The 17824-nt window shown below is 38.9% G+C and overlaps 1 protein-coding gene across 6 annotated transcripts in view; it reads left to right on the top strand.

Annotated features, from left to right (window-relative positions):
- The window catches only part of fbxo11b (F-box protein 11b), a 132314-nt gene that overhangs the window by 83654 nt on the left and 30836 nt on the right, over positions 1–17824 (top strand). For 4 of the 6 annotated variants that reach the window (XM_078557219.1, XM_078557221.1, XM_078557223.1 and 1 more), the window contains 7 exons: positions 1708–1837; positions 4231–4314; positions 4400–4532; positions 7949–8055; positions 8151–8262; positions 11556–11662; positions 11745–11882. In XM_078557219.1, coding sequence (XP_078413345.1) covers positions 1708–1837; positions 4231–4314; positions 4400–4532; positions 7949–8055; positions 8151–8262; positions 11556–11662; positions 11745–11882 — 811 coding nt within the window. The remainder of the gene's footprint in view (positions 1–1707; positions 1838–4230; positions 4315–4399; positions 4533–7948; positions 8056–8150; positions 8263–11555; positions 11663–11744; positions 11883–17824) is intronic. The other 2 variants (XM_078557224.1, XM_078557222.1) reach the window with 1 other exon arrangement.

Raw genomic sequence — 17824 nt, 5'->3', positions numbered from 1 at the left:
CAGGAGTGGTTTCACTAAGACCCTGTACAGCTCCAATAAGACATCTTTGTTCCTGTATTCAAGTTCTCTTGCAATGAAGGCCAACATACCATTTGCCTTCCTAACTGCTTGTTGTACCTGCATGCTTGCTTTCAGTGACTGGTGTACAAGGATACCCAGGTCCCTTTGTACATCAACATTTCCCAATCCTACTTCTACTTTCCATGTCTCTCTTGATTTTTCTGCCAAGGCCTTCCACTTAATTTCATTGGTTTGTTAGCAAGGCCTTGGTTTACAATCTGTCCCTTGTTTTTGCCAATTTGTCACTTTATTGCCCACTTGTGCCTCATTTACTTAATCTTAAATGTTGAGGTGGGAGTAGTGCTGAAGTCTCTCTTCAGTGGGTGGAGGGGAGTGATAGCCTCTGCTCAGCAGTGTGGTATTGGATACAATCACTCCAGAGATTAAGCAGTTTCATCTGTTTCTATGTATCCACCTGCACTTTTGTCCTCATTTCCAAGATTACTTGTCTGTGTGGGCATTTTAGTGGGCAAAGGAATTTTCCTGTTCATGATTCTCTCATAGCTCCATGCTAATATGATACACGGACACATGATTTTTGACTGCATAGTTTTATTTTTGCTGAGCAGACTGCAATGCAGTTACTGAGGCTTAAGTAATAGGTTGGAACTGAAGTGTAGAAGCTGTCTCATTCTAACCAGTTGCATAATTTTGTGCTCACAGTGCCATCTAAAGGAGCAGTACTTCTGGAACTCTGAGGCCACTCAGGATGGCCCTGATTTCACAGTCAGTTCTAAGGTGACGGCACTTGCCACTGACCTTGAAGAAAGCTGCTCACAAAGAATGGAACTTTTATCACAATGAAGAAATTTGACATTCCACAAGTATAAAATTAGTTTTCTGAGTCAGAGAGGCTGTTCAATAATTATGACACTAGTACATAGTTAAAACACAGTTGCACCTCATTCAATAAGGTTTAATTTTTTCAAGGGCTTTTACAGCGAGACTAAGCTTAAAAGTGGAAACTCCCATCAATTCAAGTGATTTCCATCTGTAGGGACTTAACAGCGCACCCTGTGGAGAATCACCAATGGCAACTTTTAGATTTTCACATTTGACTGCGCGTATGTGGTTGCCAGTTTTGCAGTTGTGATTCTGCCGATGCTGACAGTTTTGCTGTTGTAATAACTGCAAAATCTGGCCCTATGTACTTTTGTATTATGGCTGCTCCTGCCATTTAAATTGCACTGCAGTTAAAAAGAAAGCATTGGTGACTACATCTAAGATAGAAATTAATTCCAAAAAAGAATCATATTGGACTCAATATTAACTCTGTTTCTCTTTCCACAGATGCTGCCAGATCTGCTGAGTTTTTCCAGCACTTTTTTTATTTCAGTTATCTTTTTTATTTCAGATTTCCAGCATCCAGAGTTTTTTGACTTGATAGAAATTACTTGATTTGATATTCTGTTACTGCAGAAATACTTCTTTGCAAATACAAGTCTCAAATGTTCTGCAGTGGCAGTTTGTTGGATAAATTAAGTTAGGTTTTATCAAAAGAGGATATGAAAGTAATTGGGAAACCTTTAATTTGTTGGAAATTCAATGCGTACTATATTTGTGTGTTTTAGGGTACATGATGCCATAGTGCATCCCTGATTTAATCTTAAAACTGAAATAAAAAATAGAGAATAAATATCTTTCCAGGAAACGGTTATATATGGAGGTGTTTGAGTACACTCGGCCAATGATGCATCCGGAGCCAGGCAAATTTTATCAGATTAACCCAGAAGAATGCGAACATCCAAATCCATGGAAGGAAAGCTTTCAACAACTGGTATGGCATTATAAATTGCTGTTAGAATCTAATTTTGAGAGCCTGGTTTTAATTGACAGATGAGGCTCTTTCCCTTAACGAAGGGAAGGAGAATTAAAGGCAGAACTGGACTGTGTCTGAGTTGGATTCTGAATAATCATACTTGGCATATCTTGGGAATGCAGGGTGGAAAGAGGATCTAAGCAGTTGCTGGCTGTCCTTTGTGAGGCTTTGCAAGGAGAAAATACTTAAAATTGGGAAAGAAATATGCATTTCTTGTAGTTGGTAATGAGAAAAGTGCACTTCCACCATTTTTGGAATATTTTGTGTTGGTGTGAATTTCCTTTTCCAATGTTCTGCATCAGCTGCCATAAGGTGAAAGAACAGTCCAGGCAATGATGCTGTTATTCTGACAGAAGGTCATCGACCTGCAACTTGAACACTCTTTCCCTTATGGGTGCAGCCTGACCTGAACATTTCCATAATTTTCTGTTTTTATTTCAGCATCCATAGAATTTGCTTTTGTGACTACTGCGTGAGCTGTTAAAGCTAGGATTCTTTAATACATGTCCACTGGTTTAAAAGGGTGTGAGGGGAGTTATTCAATAAAATAGCCTGGTTACATCTACACCATCTATCCCATTCAGTCTTTCAGCATTTCTAGTTCTTGTTACTTCTTCCTTTTCCCATCTTCCATCGGCATCTTAATTTCTTCAATTGAAGCAAGATCAGTTTTGTCTTCAAATTTGGTGCTGGAAGTTCAGGAATTGCGCCCCCACAAAAATCAAGTTTCCCTATATTACATTACTGTTCACTTGAAGGATACAATCTTGTATATGTGGCCTCAGCAATGAAGCAATGATCTACACTACATTGAATTAGCTTCATTTAACTAATTTCCATGAAGAAACACCTTATTTATTGACTTTAACTTCTTCACATTGACAGAAAATGTTGAGTTAATGACTAATATTCACACCTAAGCTATGTTCTACCTTTGTTAATGGTCACCTACATCAGAATATGTGTAGTCTATGTTGCCAAGAAAATAGCATTTGTCATTTCTTAGTTCATCTGATAAAATAGGCTGCATCTCTCTGAATATTTCAGCTTCCTTTAATTACACTGTCATATAACTTGACATTGTTAGCAAATTTTTATAATACCATATGTACAGACTTCTAATTGAGGCATGGTTTGGATTCATTTAGGGTATACAGGGTACAATTTTAAAAATTGCACATGGTCTGAAACTTGTGAAGTGTAGTATACAATGAGGAAGATAGTTCTGGACTTCAAGAGGACATAGCCTGGTGGAGTGGTTGGACACGTGGCATGAAATTCAATGCAAAAAAAGTGAGAGGTGATGCAGAATGAAGAAAGACAACATATGCTGACATAATTTGCGTTTGCAAGAGCAGAGACCTGAGGATGTTGGTGCATAAATCTTTGGAGGTGGCAGGACAGGTTAACAAACCGGTTAATAAAGCATATGGCATCCTGAGCTTTGTAAGTAGAAGCATAGAGTGCAAAAGCAGGAAGTTATGCTAAAGTTATATACACCAGTTTGGGCCCAGCTGTTGTATCATGACCAATTCTGAGTACCGCACTTTAGGAAGGACATGAAGGCTTTGGAAAGGGTATAGAAGCGATTTATTAGAATGGTTTCAGGGGCAAGGGATTAGAGGTACCTGCATAGATTGGAGATGCTAGGGTTGTTCTTTTCTGAGCAAAGAAGGCATAGAAAAGATTTGAAGTGTTTAAGAGCAAGAACAAATTAGATAAATAGAAACTGCTTTCAGTGGCTGAATGGTCAAAAACAAGAGGGCACAGCTTTTAGGTGATTGGCAAAAGAACCAGAGGTGACATGAAAAACATTTTTACATGAAGGTTAGGATTTGGAATGCGCTGCCTGATGTTGGGGAAACAGATTCAGTAGTTGCCTTCGAAAAGTGAATTTGATAAATATGTTAAGGAGCAAAAAAAGTAGATGCAGGGATGTGAGACTAACTGGCTCTTTTAAAAGAGCTGGTGCAGACTCGATGGGCTGAATGGCCTTCTGTGCTGTACTGTTCTCTTGTTCCAAGAATAGTAAGCACAGAAGGAAAATCAAAACAAATCTCAAAAACTTCACTAGTCAGTGACATACTGAACAGCTTTATTTGTAATATTTCACCATTTGCATCTGCCAAGTCGGCTTCAGTAAAGCAAATTTGCTGTAGACAAATTATTGAATATTTTTGAAACTTTGTCAGTTGTGCATTTATTTTTTTCTGCCAGGAGTGTCACATCAGTGATTCACAATGATAGGATTCCACTAATTGAAGCATTTGATTTCATAAAGAATGATCATTTTTTAAACTGAATGCTTCCATGTATTATTTCACTTCTTTACTGTTTTCTTGGAATTTTAGTACAAAGGAGCACATGTAAAGCCTGGATTTGCAGAACACTTTTATAGTAGCCCTGCGAGATATAAAGGAAGAGAAAATATGTTGGTAAGGATTCTCTTTTATGTTGAATTCTATCTACAAATTTGTGTGCTGTAAACTTTGAACTAAATTGTGTTAATTTTCTCTATAGTATTATGACACAATTGAAGATGCCTTGGGAGGTGTTCAGGAAGCTCACTTTGATGGCCTTATCTTTGTGCACTCTGGCACATATACTGATGAGTGGATTTATATTGAATCCCCTATTACTATGATTGGTGCAGGTAAATATAAATTGAAATAGAGAAATGGTGATTTACAGTTTAATTTCATAATCTTGCTGTTGGCGATATGATCATGCAAAGCATTAATTCTTCAAAATAGCATTTATGGAGTTACAGGATTTAGGCTTGTGCTAATTTTCCTCTCTCCCCCTGCCTCCCCCTCGCAAATCCCATGCTATATGATTAATTAGTTTCATTCAATGTAGTTTAATGCGCAAACACTTCTGAATTTCTAATCCGTGAAAATATGATCCAAATTGCTTTCTGGTTTTTAGTTTTTGGCCTTGTTTTGTCGCCTTTCCTTCCTCTTCCTGTCCCCAAGCTATTGCATGTCAAGCTCTGTCTTAGGGTCATGTTGGCGAACTGTTCCAAGCCGCCTGTGCTTTAGTCAGATAGTGGGATATTATGGCCCATAGAGGCTGCTCTACCATTGAATAAGATCATGGCTAACTTCTCCATCTGTTCCACTTTCCGACCCTATTTCATATCCTTTGCCATTAAGGCTCAAATCTATTGATCTCAGTCTTGAATAGATTCATTGAGCATCTGCAGTCCTCTGGGGTAGAGAATTCCAAAGATTCGTAACCCTCTGAGTAAAGAAATTTCTACTCATATCAGTCCTAAGTAACTGACCCTTTATCCTTGGGCTTTGACCCCTAGTTTTAGACTCTCCAGCCAGGAGTAAGACCTCTCAGCATCTATCCTATTGAACTTTTCAAGAATTTTATACGTTTCAATGAGATCAGCTCTCATTCTTGTAAACTCTAGAGAGTATAGGCCCATTCCATGTGACTTGTCCTCATAGGACAGCCCCCTCATCCCAGGAATCAATCTAGTGAATCTTTGTTGTACTGAGGCAAATGCTGCAGATGTGGTCTCACCAAAGCCCTGTATAATTGTATCAAAACTTCTTTACTCTTATGTCAGCCTTTATCGCAAGAGGGTTAACTATGCCATTTTCCTTTCCAACTGCTTGCATGCTCCTGCATGTTAACTTTGTGACTTGTGTACCAGGAAGGATACCAAACCCCAGTAAATACCAACATTTGTCCAGTACCTGAACTTTTTTAAAAAAAAAATTCAGCTTTTCCGTTCTTCCTACCAGAGTGGATGATTTCACTCTTCCTCATATTATATTCCACTGTCATCTTCTTGCATAATTTCTTTAATTGGTATGTATCTCTTTTTCAGCCTCTGTCACAGCTTACTTTCCCACTTAGCTTTGTATTGTCAGCAAACTTGGATCCCCCTTTTCTGAGTCTTTGATATAGATTGCAAATAGCTGAGGCCCAAGGAAGAGAGATTTGTACCTATGTAGTGCTTGTCATGACTACCAGGCATCTCGGTGCTTTACAGCCAATGAGGTACTTTTTGAAGTGTAGTCATGATCGTAGGAAGCACGGAAGCTAATTTGCAGCCCGCAATCTCCCACAAACAACAACCTGATAATGACCATATAATGTTTTTTGTGATGTTGATTGAGGGATAAGTATTGGCCAAGACACGGAGGATAACTCCCTTGCTGTTCCTTGAAATAGTGCCAGGGGATCTCGTACACCAGCCTGAGCACGTAGATGGGTTTAACATCTCATCTGAGAGATGACACCTCAAAGTGCCGCGCTCTCTGTACTGCACTGGACTGTCAGCATTGATTGTTGCACTCAGCCCTGGAGTCGGACTTTAACCCGAAACCTTGTGATTGAGGGGAGTGTGCCATCAACTGAGCCATGACTGATCAAGCACTGACCATTTACGCCACTCCATGAATTACACGTCATCGTCCTGAAAATGACATGTTTATTCCTACTGTTTTCTGTTTGTTAATACTAGCCTCAACCCATCCATGATGGAAGAAGTATATTCTGCATGAATTTGTCATTTATTTCCCTTTGCTGGTTGCTTATATTGACATACTGTTGAGGATTGTGGACCCTGTGGGAAATTAAATGAGCATTCTATTGATCCATACAACAGGAGGTTTTTCTACCAATATTTTTTACTCCTATACCAAATGTAATTGCTTGCAATTTTAGTTTAAAAACCTGGTAGAAGTGGCTCAGCACCTTTTATTCCAATCCATTTGTGGTGTTAACAAGATATATTGCATTACTTGTTGAGGTGGTAAAAGGCAAGCTTCGCCTAGGCATAAAGGGCAGTTGGGGCTGTAACCAAAGCCTTGTCCATCTTGTCTCCCCCTTCCCAATTCTCCTGAGTCAACCTGGGCTGTGTTCGTGTAACCCTTGGTTTCAAAGCAGTATTGATGGAGGTGTTTGGAACCTTTCTGCCAAAAAGTGGAGCAGAATGTCGAACAAGGAAAATAAAAGCTGCTTCACAGTGGCTTAATAAGACAATCTCTTCACTCTTTAAAAGCTGGAACTTGTGCGTTTTGAAACCTTGGAATTGTATACGTTGTGTGATGGCCGATCTGCTTTTGGGCCATATTTTATGATAGGGTTGAGGATTAGGTATCTTTGAAAGATGATTTATTGTGTAAAAAAAAAACCTCGCTTCCAGCAACCTGTGATCATGTCACCCAGCTATCTGGGAGCTAATAGAAAAAAAAAGGGTCAACGAAAGTTAATTGCAGAGGGGAGTAGATTACTAGGTGTGGTTCTGTTTTTAAGCAGTTTTGATTTAGTTTTCAAACAAGCTGGCTGTAGGGAAAATCTCTCGAGCAGAATTCATTTGAAATTCAGCTAGCTGGCTAAAAGGGTATAAAAACTTCGATAAATTGAAAGACCGTAACAATGAGTTGGACTTCTGGGGATAGCCAAGCTGAGGAGAAAGAAAGAGAGCTCTAGATGCAAGGCTCCAGAGTTAAAGAATACTAAAACCAGGAGAGTTCAGACCTGTGATTGCTATGCTTAAGATGTTAGTGCTGCCTCTGCTGAGCTTGGAGTCTACAACCTTGGCATGGTTGGAAGAAATTTGAAGGAACAACCTTACCGGAAGGCCCAAGAAATCTCAACACTTGTATGAATCTTTGAAACCAAGTGGTTAATCTTCCAGAGTTTTGGGGGGTGTAAGTCAAATGGGTGTAGAAGGAAATTTGAGTTAAGTTTGGTTTAGAGTACAAATAACTGTGCTCCATTATACTTTTAATTTCCGGAAAAGTAATTTAGTATTTAAGATAGACTGTAGTTATTAGCATAGCTGTCCTTTTGATTTTCATGTAGTAAAATTTTTTGTTTCAAACCATGTGGCTTCATTCTTTTAGTAAATACTTGCATTTTTGGATTTCAAGAAAAAAATAAATGAAAATGTTACTGATCTTTACTGAGATCATAATATGTGAAATAATTTGACTCAGTAAATAAGTCTGCATATTATGTGCTTAAAAGACGATTGGTAGTTGATGAGAAATGTTGAGCTAAGTTGGTTTGCTTTGCTAAAGGATTTTTAATATACACTTTCAGCACCAGGAAAAGTTGCAGATAAGGTCATCATTGAAAACACTAGGGATTCTACCTTTGTATTTATGGAAGGTTCTGAGGATGCCTATGTTGGATATATGACAATTAGGGTAAGTTCTAATAGCCTTTTGGGCTTGCAATCATTTAATAAAGCAGTTTAACTAATCTGTAAGCAAAATCTTTTATCTGTGCTTCTTCCTTCTAGTTTAACCCTGATGATAAATCAGCCCAGCACCATAATGCACACCACTGCTTGGAGATCACTGTGAACTGCAGTCCAATAATAGATCATTGTATTATTCGTAGTACATGCACAGGTCAGTGTCACCTTTGATAGCATGGTTTAACTTACTGAGGCTGAGTGCTTGATTGTAGCCATGGCATTTTTGTGCGAAGTTATATTGTCTTGTTAGTGACAAGCCATTTTGAATTGCCTTGGGGCAATTTACTATATTGAAGGTGCTATTAATAAATGCAAGTTGTTGTAAAATGATTGAACTGATGCATATTGGTTTTAATTTTAATGTGACGACACAGTAGATTGGAGGACAATGATGTATGTCTTCCGTGTCTAAAATTTTCTGTTCCTACTGCCCTATTCTGATTTTTGTCTTCCCCTTCTCTGTGCATAATTCGCAATACCTGCACCTTTTTGTTCTCTTTTCTTTGTTTTGCATTCCATTCGGGTGGGTGATGGTGTTTGGCATAATGCAGAAGAGAAATGGCATGGATTAGCAGTTTCATATTCTTGAGGCGAGAATGGGGAAAATTCAGGCTCCTTTTCCATCCCCTGCGTAATTTTTTTAAATTCATTTTGTGGGATGTGGCCATTGTTGGCTAGGCCAGCATTTATTGCCCATCCCTGATTGCCCTCGAGAAGGTGGTGGTGAGATGCCTTCTTGAACCACTGCAGTCCATGTGGTATAGGTACACCCACAGTGCTATCAGGGAGGGAGCTCCAGGATTTTGACCCAACGACAGTGAAGGAACCTTGATATATTTCCAAGTCAGGATGGTGTGTGGCTTGGAGGGGAACTTCCAGGTGGTGGTGTTCCCATGCATCTGCTGCCCTTGTCCTTCTAGGCGGTAGAGGTCATGGGTTCGGAAGGTGCTGCCTAAGGAGCCTTGGTGAGTTCCTGCAGCACGTCTTGTAGATGGTACACACTGCTGCCATTGTGCGTCTGTGTTGGAGGGAGCGAATGGCACCCCATCCACAAACAATCAAGCAGACTGTTTTGTCCTGGATGGTGTCGAGTTTCTTGTGTTGTTGGAGCGGCACTCACCCAGACAAGTGGAGAGAATTCTATCTCACTCCTGACTTGTGCCTTGTAGATGGTGGACAGGCTTTTGGGCATCATGAGATGAGTTAATTGCTGCAGGATTTGTAACCACAGTATTTATATGGCTAGTCCAGTTCAGTTTTTGGTCAATGGTAAGCCTCAGGATGTTGAAGGATAGCCCCAGGATAGTGGGAGATCCAGTGATGGTAATGCCATTGAATGCCATTGGGCAATGGTTAGATTTCCACTTGTTGGAGATGGTCATTGTCTGGCACTTGTGTGGCACGAATGTTACTTGCCACTTGTCCGCCTAAGCCTGGATGTTGTTCAGGTCTTGCTGCATTTGGACATGGATTGCTTCTGTATCTGAGGATTCATGAATGGTGCTGAACACTGCAATCATCAGCGAACATTCCCACTTCTGACCTTATGATGGAAGATAGGTCATTGATGAAACAGCTGAAGTTGGTTAGGCCTAGGGCACTACCCAGAGAAACTCCTGCAGTGATGTCCTGGAACTGAGATGATTGACCTCCAACAACCACAACCATCTTCCTTTGAGCTAGGTATGACACCAACCAGTGGAGAGTTTTCCCCCTAATTTCCATTGACACCAGTTTTGCTAGGGCTCCTTGGTGTCACACTCGGTCAAATGCTGCCTTGATGTCAGGGCAGTCATTCTCACCTCACCTCTGGAGTTCAGCTATTTTGTCCATGTTTGAATCAAGGTAATCCACTATCCACTGTCCTCTTCATCTACACTTGTGCCTGGTCCTGTTCTTGTATTCTGCTGGGGAAAGAATCCTGGCTAAGGAAAAATGGGCAGGGATTTTTTTCTGTTTTCATTCAAGCATCTGCAACTGTGAAAAGCAAGTGAAACTATGAAGTTGCCTGCCATTCTGATAAATTTAGTTCAGTATGGGGAGCAGTAATGGAACGGAAACCTGTGTGCACACCATCATCTCTGTTCCTCACTGGTCTTCTCTAGTCTTCTGTAGTCAAACTTTCAGGTCACTGTTAGTCTGGGTGAAGCCTTTTGTCTAAAGAACTATTAAAATATCTGCTGTACAAAATATATGGAAGTTTGGTGGTGAAATTGAAATAGATACATTCATGATTTCCTTTTCTCTCTCATTCTCTCTTTTCCCCCCCCTGTCCCCCCAGTCCAAACTCTCCCTTCAGCATCGGCTTTATCATCCTTAGTTAATAGCATGTATAGTAGTTGCAATAGGAGCCATTAAAATGTTGAAGGCTGAGTGGGCCTGAATGACTATCCTGAGTTTTTGTTCCTTTTTCCTTACTCTAGGCAAACACCAGCTTCTTGATTATTGCCTCCCCTTAATCTCAGTGAAGATCAAAGAATTTGTGATTGTGTAGTTTTAGGGCTGTTGTAATCTACTAAGTAATTTGAAGAAATGACATTTGGTGGAGTGGGGAATAAATTGGAGCTCTGGGGTGTGTCATCAAGACACTTGTTTGAGTGCACTATCATGGAAATTACCTACAGCTGTTGCTTTGTTACTATACTTTGGATAGTGTCTCTATCACTTATAAATTAGTGCTGACTTGATTTTAATTAAAATTGGATGTACTGTAATCAGGATATCCAGATCTACTGGATCCTTCACAAAACTAAGTCGATAAGCCAGACAGTTCACTTCTACCCCAGCTCGATCCTTTTGCCACTAAAACACAGCTGCAAACTTGAATAATCCAATGCCCTCTTGAGCTTTCTCCACCCTCACCTTGCATAAAAATTCACCCAAAACTCTGCTGCCAGTATTATATCATGCTCATCTATCAATCCTACTGCCTCCGATTTAAAATGATCATTCTGGTTTGAAAACCCTTCATGGGCTTTCTCCTTCCTTTCTTAATATTCCCCTTGCCCCAACCCTCTACTTTGCCCAGGTTTCATTCCTCTGACTCTAGCCTATTGTGTCCTCCTATTCCTCCCTTCCCAACCATTGGTAGCCATGCCTTTGACAGCATAAGCCCTATCTGCAGGATTTCCCCCTCATTCCTCCTTTTTGACCCTCATTAAAACTCACCTCTTTGGCATAGCTTTTGGTTACCCCATCTAATATTTCTTCCTTTAGCTCATCTTTTTGATTTAAGCCTCTGAAATATCTTGGGATGTTTTTGTATGTTTAAGGCGCTATACAAATGCAAGTTATTGAATATAAAACTTTTATGTATTTTCAGAAAACCAAAAAGGAATGGATTTGACTTTATATAGTGCCTGAAGTTAATGTCTCTATTCGTTCCAAAAATCATTAATTCCTGTTAAAATAGTAAAAATTGATTTATTGTACAATTCTTTGTTACAGTTGGCTCTGCTGTGTGTGTCAGTGGCCAGGGAGCATCCCCTACTATCAAACACTGCAACATTAGTGATTGTGAAAATGTTGGGTTATATATAACAGATCATGCACAGGTATGATAATCCAAAACACAAGTCACTCTTTTAACAGTTTTGTTTTTTGCCCATAGCTTAGTATAATCTTTTTATTTCATAGGGAATTTATGAGGACAATGAGATTTCAAACAATGCTCTTGCTGGAATCTGGGTAAAAAACCATGGAAATCCTATCATCAGGAGAAATCAAATTCACCATGGGCGTGATGTTGGGGTCTTCACATTTGATCATGGCATGGTAACTCTTACTACTTTCAATAAGAATTTGGTAGTTAATGAATGGGAGGGTAATTACTGCATTATGGTTTAATAGACTGTTCGGGCTGGGATGTGACAATTCATCAAAACTTTAACTAGAAGAACTGTTCTCTAAGGGTATGTTAGCATGGATGTTGACCACTGTCACTAGGTTTCCTCATGGCTGTGCTATCATTTCCCATATGAAACAGTTAGATATTATGTATACCAGATAGAAATAGCACACTAAGAATTCCATTCTTCCACAAACTTAAAAATTCCATGCCACCAGAACAGACATATGCCATCTCGAAGTCCCCTTCTGGTACACCATTTGTAGAGAATAAAAATTTAATTGTTTGAAAAACTGATTTATTATTGGCGTTTGTCAAAAAAGATGGGCTTCATTATAATTAGAATAATAGCCTGCAGCTGTCAAAAATGCTTAATTTGTCTCGAGAGTTCTGAAGCAACTTTCTGTTATGATCTTGTAATAGAATTAAGGTTGATCTGATCTCATTGCTGATGTTGACGGTGGTAAATAAAGTTTTTACTAGATGGCTTTCATTCAGTTTGTGTTGCCAGTTTGGTAAGCTTCAAGCTTCTTTGTTTTCAGTACTAATATGTTCTATGTGAATTTTCTATAACAATCCTTTAAGTAGAATTTGTGAGGATCTGCTGTTGAAAGCTAGAACTTGTTTGCTGAGAATTCAACGGCTAATTTTTGTAGTTTACAACCTCCTTCAAGCCTTTGTTGTTGACCGTTTATTTTCTGTAGTCCCTTGGAGAATTTTCATATTTGTCATTCAAAATCCCCTGTCATACTTGCAAAGTTTCTCTCTAAAATGGTGGTTCTGTTACTACCATGCTTGACATGAAATACTTTTTTTTTTCACTGGAACTATCTATACTTGTGTCTTATGACAATTTTTGGCCATTATTGAAAAGTAATTTTCCAGGAATGTTTTGTGAATTATTGAGCAAGCTGTGTAGGATGTTGTTTTCTAGTCATTTCTGGAGCACTGCAGCACCTAGCCTATTATTATAATACATTTGCACTGGTCCTTAGTTTTTAAGATCCACCCCCCCCCTTCCTCCTCCAAAAGCCTAGGATTTTTCACATCCTAAGAGGTCTTTTAAGATGTCTTGCCTTTCTTCATTTTCAGTATTTTGTCCTGCTCATGGAACCATGACTTTCTTGAGCAGCATTTTTAAAGCTACTGATCTGGTAGATCAGCATGTACCTACCTCAACAATTCACTATCTAGTAGATCAGCATGTACCTACCTCAACAATTCACTATTCCATGATATTAGAGCTTTCTTTTCCCTCGCAATGGTTCTGTGCAAACTTAAGAATGACTTTATATCTTCATTAGATTCCAGTAGTCTCCTAAAGTGAATGAATTCACACTGAACATAGGCAAGTCTGAATATCAATAATGATAAACATAAATGACTGCATTTCAAAAGCAACTTGTGTTAAATGCTTTAAGATGTTTTTTTGGATGTGGTATGATGGCATGTAAATGCAAATCTTTCCTTTGTCTTCTGGCTGTTAGCATGTGCTTGAGTCTGGTATGTTCCTGCTGAATAGATCCCTAAACAGTAATGAGGTCTGTGGCTGTGTCAACTACACCTATATGCTTAAACATTGAGTAAATATTAGGATGGAATATAGAGATAGCTATACCTTCAAAGTATACGTTGAGGGATGCGGGTGTGAATTAACAAGATTCAGTTGCGTTTGCCAAAATATATTGGATGCATTTAATTTAGCAAGCACTTCTCATGTAAGTACTCGGTAGTATTTTCCATAAAACTTCGTTCAGATTACATGGATCGAGAGACACTGTTCATTTGTTTTTGGTGCTATCATTAAGGAGATAACCCATTTTGTTGGCTATCCAATTTTTGTAATAGTACCTAGTGATTGCATTTTTAATTCTTTGCATTGTCTTAATGATTTTTTATTTATTTGTTCATGGGATGTGGGAGTCGCTGGCAAGACCACCATTTATTGCCCATCCCTAATTGCCCCTGAGGCAAACAGCCAAAATTTTGGCTCTGAGGCTTCTCATCCACATCTATGGCCGACGTAATGCTTCATTAGCATTCTTTGACAACCCTGAAGTCCTGGTAATGGAGGCAAGAAATAAACAGTGCGTGCATTTCACTGTCATGCACTGTCCCATCACCAACATGCTACCTAGGATATATTTTGTTCAGGTGCTATTCCTCCTGAGTTAGCGTTCATGATCTACCTTTGTCATTAATGATTTATTCACACTGGCAAAATTATTTTTTATATCAGAGATTGATGGTTGCTTTTACTCACGCTAGTTCTTTTGTGCAGCATTTATTTTTTTTCAAGAAATCGCTTAATTCTATAGTTTTAATACTTGATGACTCCTCAACAGATGCACTATTGCCTCTTAAGTTTTTCACATGACTTTAATATGTCGCTTAACAAATGTGTTTTTATAATAAATCAGTCAATATGGGGGCAATATTGGTTCTGCTGCATAGTTAGAACATGTTGAATCTAACTAGAATTCAGTAATTAGCTATATGAACGAAAAAAATGAATAATCTAGGGAACAGTCATGTCCAGATTGTTCCTTTCCTACTGCTGAAGGCAGATTTTGACATCATCCTTGGAGTTTTGAAAATGGCTCGTTAAACATTCAAGTGTTGAGTACTTATAAGAAAAATTTGATCTTTTAATAGGGACTGCTTTCTCTGTAGTTTGGAAGCACAGCTCACACTGTTATTATCCTAAGGAAGGAGTCTTGATATCATACCACATTTTAAAAATCTCAATTACAAAGAATGCAATGAACTTGAACATTAGCATGACCTACTTTTAGTTTATTTTCATTTTTGGAATTATTTCAAGGGAAAATCACTAACACCCAAATCCTGGCTAGGATCATTCATTATTTTTGATGATGTATCAGAAACAGAATTAGAAATAGTTGATACCATGGTTAACCAAGAATGCTCATGTGTACGTACTTAACAGTTTCTCCAAGTGGTTATGCTGATGAATCAGCTTGAAGTTGTCAAATTTTTATCCTGATCTATTTATGGTATACTTTTTGCTTCAGAAGCCAGTTGTATTGCCAGTTCTGTTTCATGTTGGTAAAATTCCATGTTTATAGCCTAAGCTAGTTCCCCAGTAGGAGGGGAAAGAAGAGTGGCCACAGCCATTGCCAGCCTGATTGTCACTTCTGTTCTGCTTTCTCTGCCACAACTGAAGCAGATTTAAGGCCGGGTTATAGGGACCATAGCTCCTATCCAAAATTAAATCTGGGTAAATGAAAAGTATGGAAAAAAAGTTTTTAAAAAAACTGTGCATGCACCTTTTTTTAAAACTTTTTTGTACTTTTTATTCCCCCAGATTTAAACAGTTTGGTACAGCAACTACATCACAGGTAAGTGGACTTAAAAACTGACTTAGTTTTGCTACTAGGAGAAACAGGTAGGCAGGGGGACGCCTGTGCTTCTTGGCTGCTGCTGACTTTCATGGTACCAGATCAACATATACTTACAATACTCTTAACATAGAAAATTGCCTCATTGAAGGAGAGGATGTCAAACATCCTATAAGAGTTAGGGGATGTGATTGCAGGGGTGCTTTTTTTTAAAGAAATTGTTGAAACTGCATAAGATGTAGCTAGGCAGATACGTTTTTGGAGGAAATTTGAGTATAGAAGTTAGATGGTGTACGACGCTGCAACTATTGGTGAAATATGGTGCAGCATACTAAATTTGGAAGAGTGGCATATGATTATTAGGACTTAGATAGTGGTAAAAGGTTTGTGCAGAAGCTCCTAGAGATTTGTTTGAGGAATGCAAACCGGGGTAATTGATCAGAAACTGAGAGATTCTGGATGAAATTGGAGCTTGTGCAGAGTGGATAGGAGGAGGCTCATCCAGAGCCCAAACATTGGCATGGGCTTTTTTTCTGTGATGTATTTTCTATGCAGTTTGAGGTGGCATTGGAGAAATTTAACCTGAACGTGATGAGGGTTTGCAGGGGTTCTGGTGACCAATGGATGTAAAAATAAATTGTCCTGGGAAGGAAACTAATACAAAGTTAACTCTGGGTTGAACAGGAAACGTAAATTGTGCAGTTATCTGGTTCAGTCTGAGTGAGTTGCTGAGAACAGTGATGGAATGAGGGACTTGAGATGGTTTTATTTTTGCTAGTGTCCAGGTGAATAAATTTTTGGCTCATGCATACCATGCATTAGTTGATTGGACAGCACAGTGACAGTCGTGAAATTGAGGGTGATGGAGCCAGCCTACCTAAGAAATATGAATCTATGTTTTTGGATAATGATGCCGGGAAGCAGTCTGTCGATGAATATAAAGACAGAGTTAGGAATGAAACTTTGGAGTTCATGGTGATATGACAGTTACATTGTGACAGATTGACCACTCCATCAGATTTCAATTCTTGGTTCCAATTCAATCACCTTGAAGACTGCAGGAAGTTGAAGAGGCCTAACATGATGGATTGTAGTTGTTTCAATATTCTTGGGTGGCATCTGCTGTGGACAGAATAAATCCTGGACTGAAGGGATTCAAACAGTGAAAAATAGGATAGGCTGACAGTTGGATAAAAATGACTTGGAGAGCATGGTTATTAGTTGGAGGAAAAAAAAGAAACTTCTTATTATAGCAATTTTCATGACCTCAGGACATCCCAAAGTGCTTCACCATCAATGAAGTACTCTTCAAGTGTACTCACTGTTGCAATGTAGGAAATGTGGCAGCTGATTTGTGCATAGCAAGCTCCCATGAACAGCAATGCAATAATGAACAAATAATCTGTTCTGGTGATCTTGGTTGAGGTGTAAATATTGGTCTTTGCTCTTTGAAATAGTGTTTTGTGATGTTTTATGTCCATCTGAAAGGGTAAATAGGTCCTCTGTTTAACGTCTCATATGAAAGGCACTTCTGACAGTTCAGCATTCCGTCAGTACTGTACTGAAGTGTCAACCTGTGTTTTACTTTTAAGTGACTGGAGTAATAGTTGTGTTTAAGGGCGAACTTTTGTAAGGAAAAGGGTGAAGGCTTTGAAGAGGGGAAGTGAACAATTCCTTAGGCAAGTCAACAGCTGGTGAGTATTGGACCAAGGAGAGGCAATTGAGTGATTAGGAGATGGTCATGAGAACAGGTGTTGGGTCTCAGGAAGGAATCAAGTAAGGTGTGGGGGAAGATATGAGTTGGCTATGGGGGAAAAGGCTGTAGAGTATGGAGATTGTGATTGGGCACTTTGAAGGGAAAGGCTGAGGCAGACCAGTGAATTGTCTCAATTTTGATGAAGTCAGTTGGGGTGTAAAGCTTCTGTCATTTGAGAATGGAGAAGGCTAAGGAGGAATGTTGGAGATATTTAATAAAGGAGAGATCTACATTGGTGTCTTTGATCTCTTAAAAATCTGCTGCAGAGTTCATGTAAATTTTGATTTTCTTTGGTTTTAGGAAGTATTTATTGACAAACTGGAGTTGACTGACTTTTGACACTTCTATAAGTGAAATTTGATTAATTTTAATTTGATTATATTTTAAATATGGTTTTGTTGGCCCCTCTCCTATGATACATGTTCAGCCAGCCAAGAAGAAAAAGGAATGTTCTTTGAAGTTAGATCTAAATGCTAGGTAAGGATTTGTATAACTAGACATTGATTAGGTCTAATGCAAGTTGACCTGTATTTCAAACTATTTGATCCCATGTGCAGTTGGGAAGAAATTTGAATATTAATGCTGTAGTAAAAGCATAGTTGCACTGATGGTTTTGGATCTAATTATTTAGTACTTCAATCAGCAGTGCAAATGATAAAGTTGAATGACGGCAGCCCGAAGCTTGAATTCTGATTAGGCTAAAGCTTTGTGCCTACTGAGGCAACTAGGACTGGAGTGCCCAAACTACTTT

Source organism: Cetorhinus maximus, chromosome 14 (genome assembly GCF_964194155.1).
Source record: "Cetorhinus maximus chromosome 14, sCetMax3.hap1.1, whole genome shotgun sequence".
NCBI lineage: Eukaryota > Metazoa > Chordata > Chondrichthyes > Lamniformes > Cetorhinidae > Cetorhinus > Cetorhinus maximus.
This window is presented reverse-complemented; position numbering and strand designations above follow the sequence as displayed.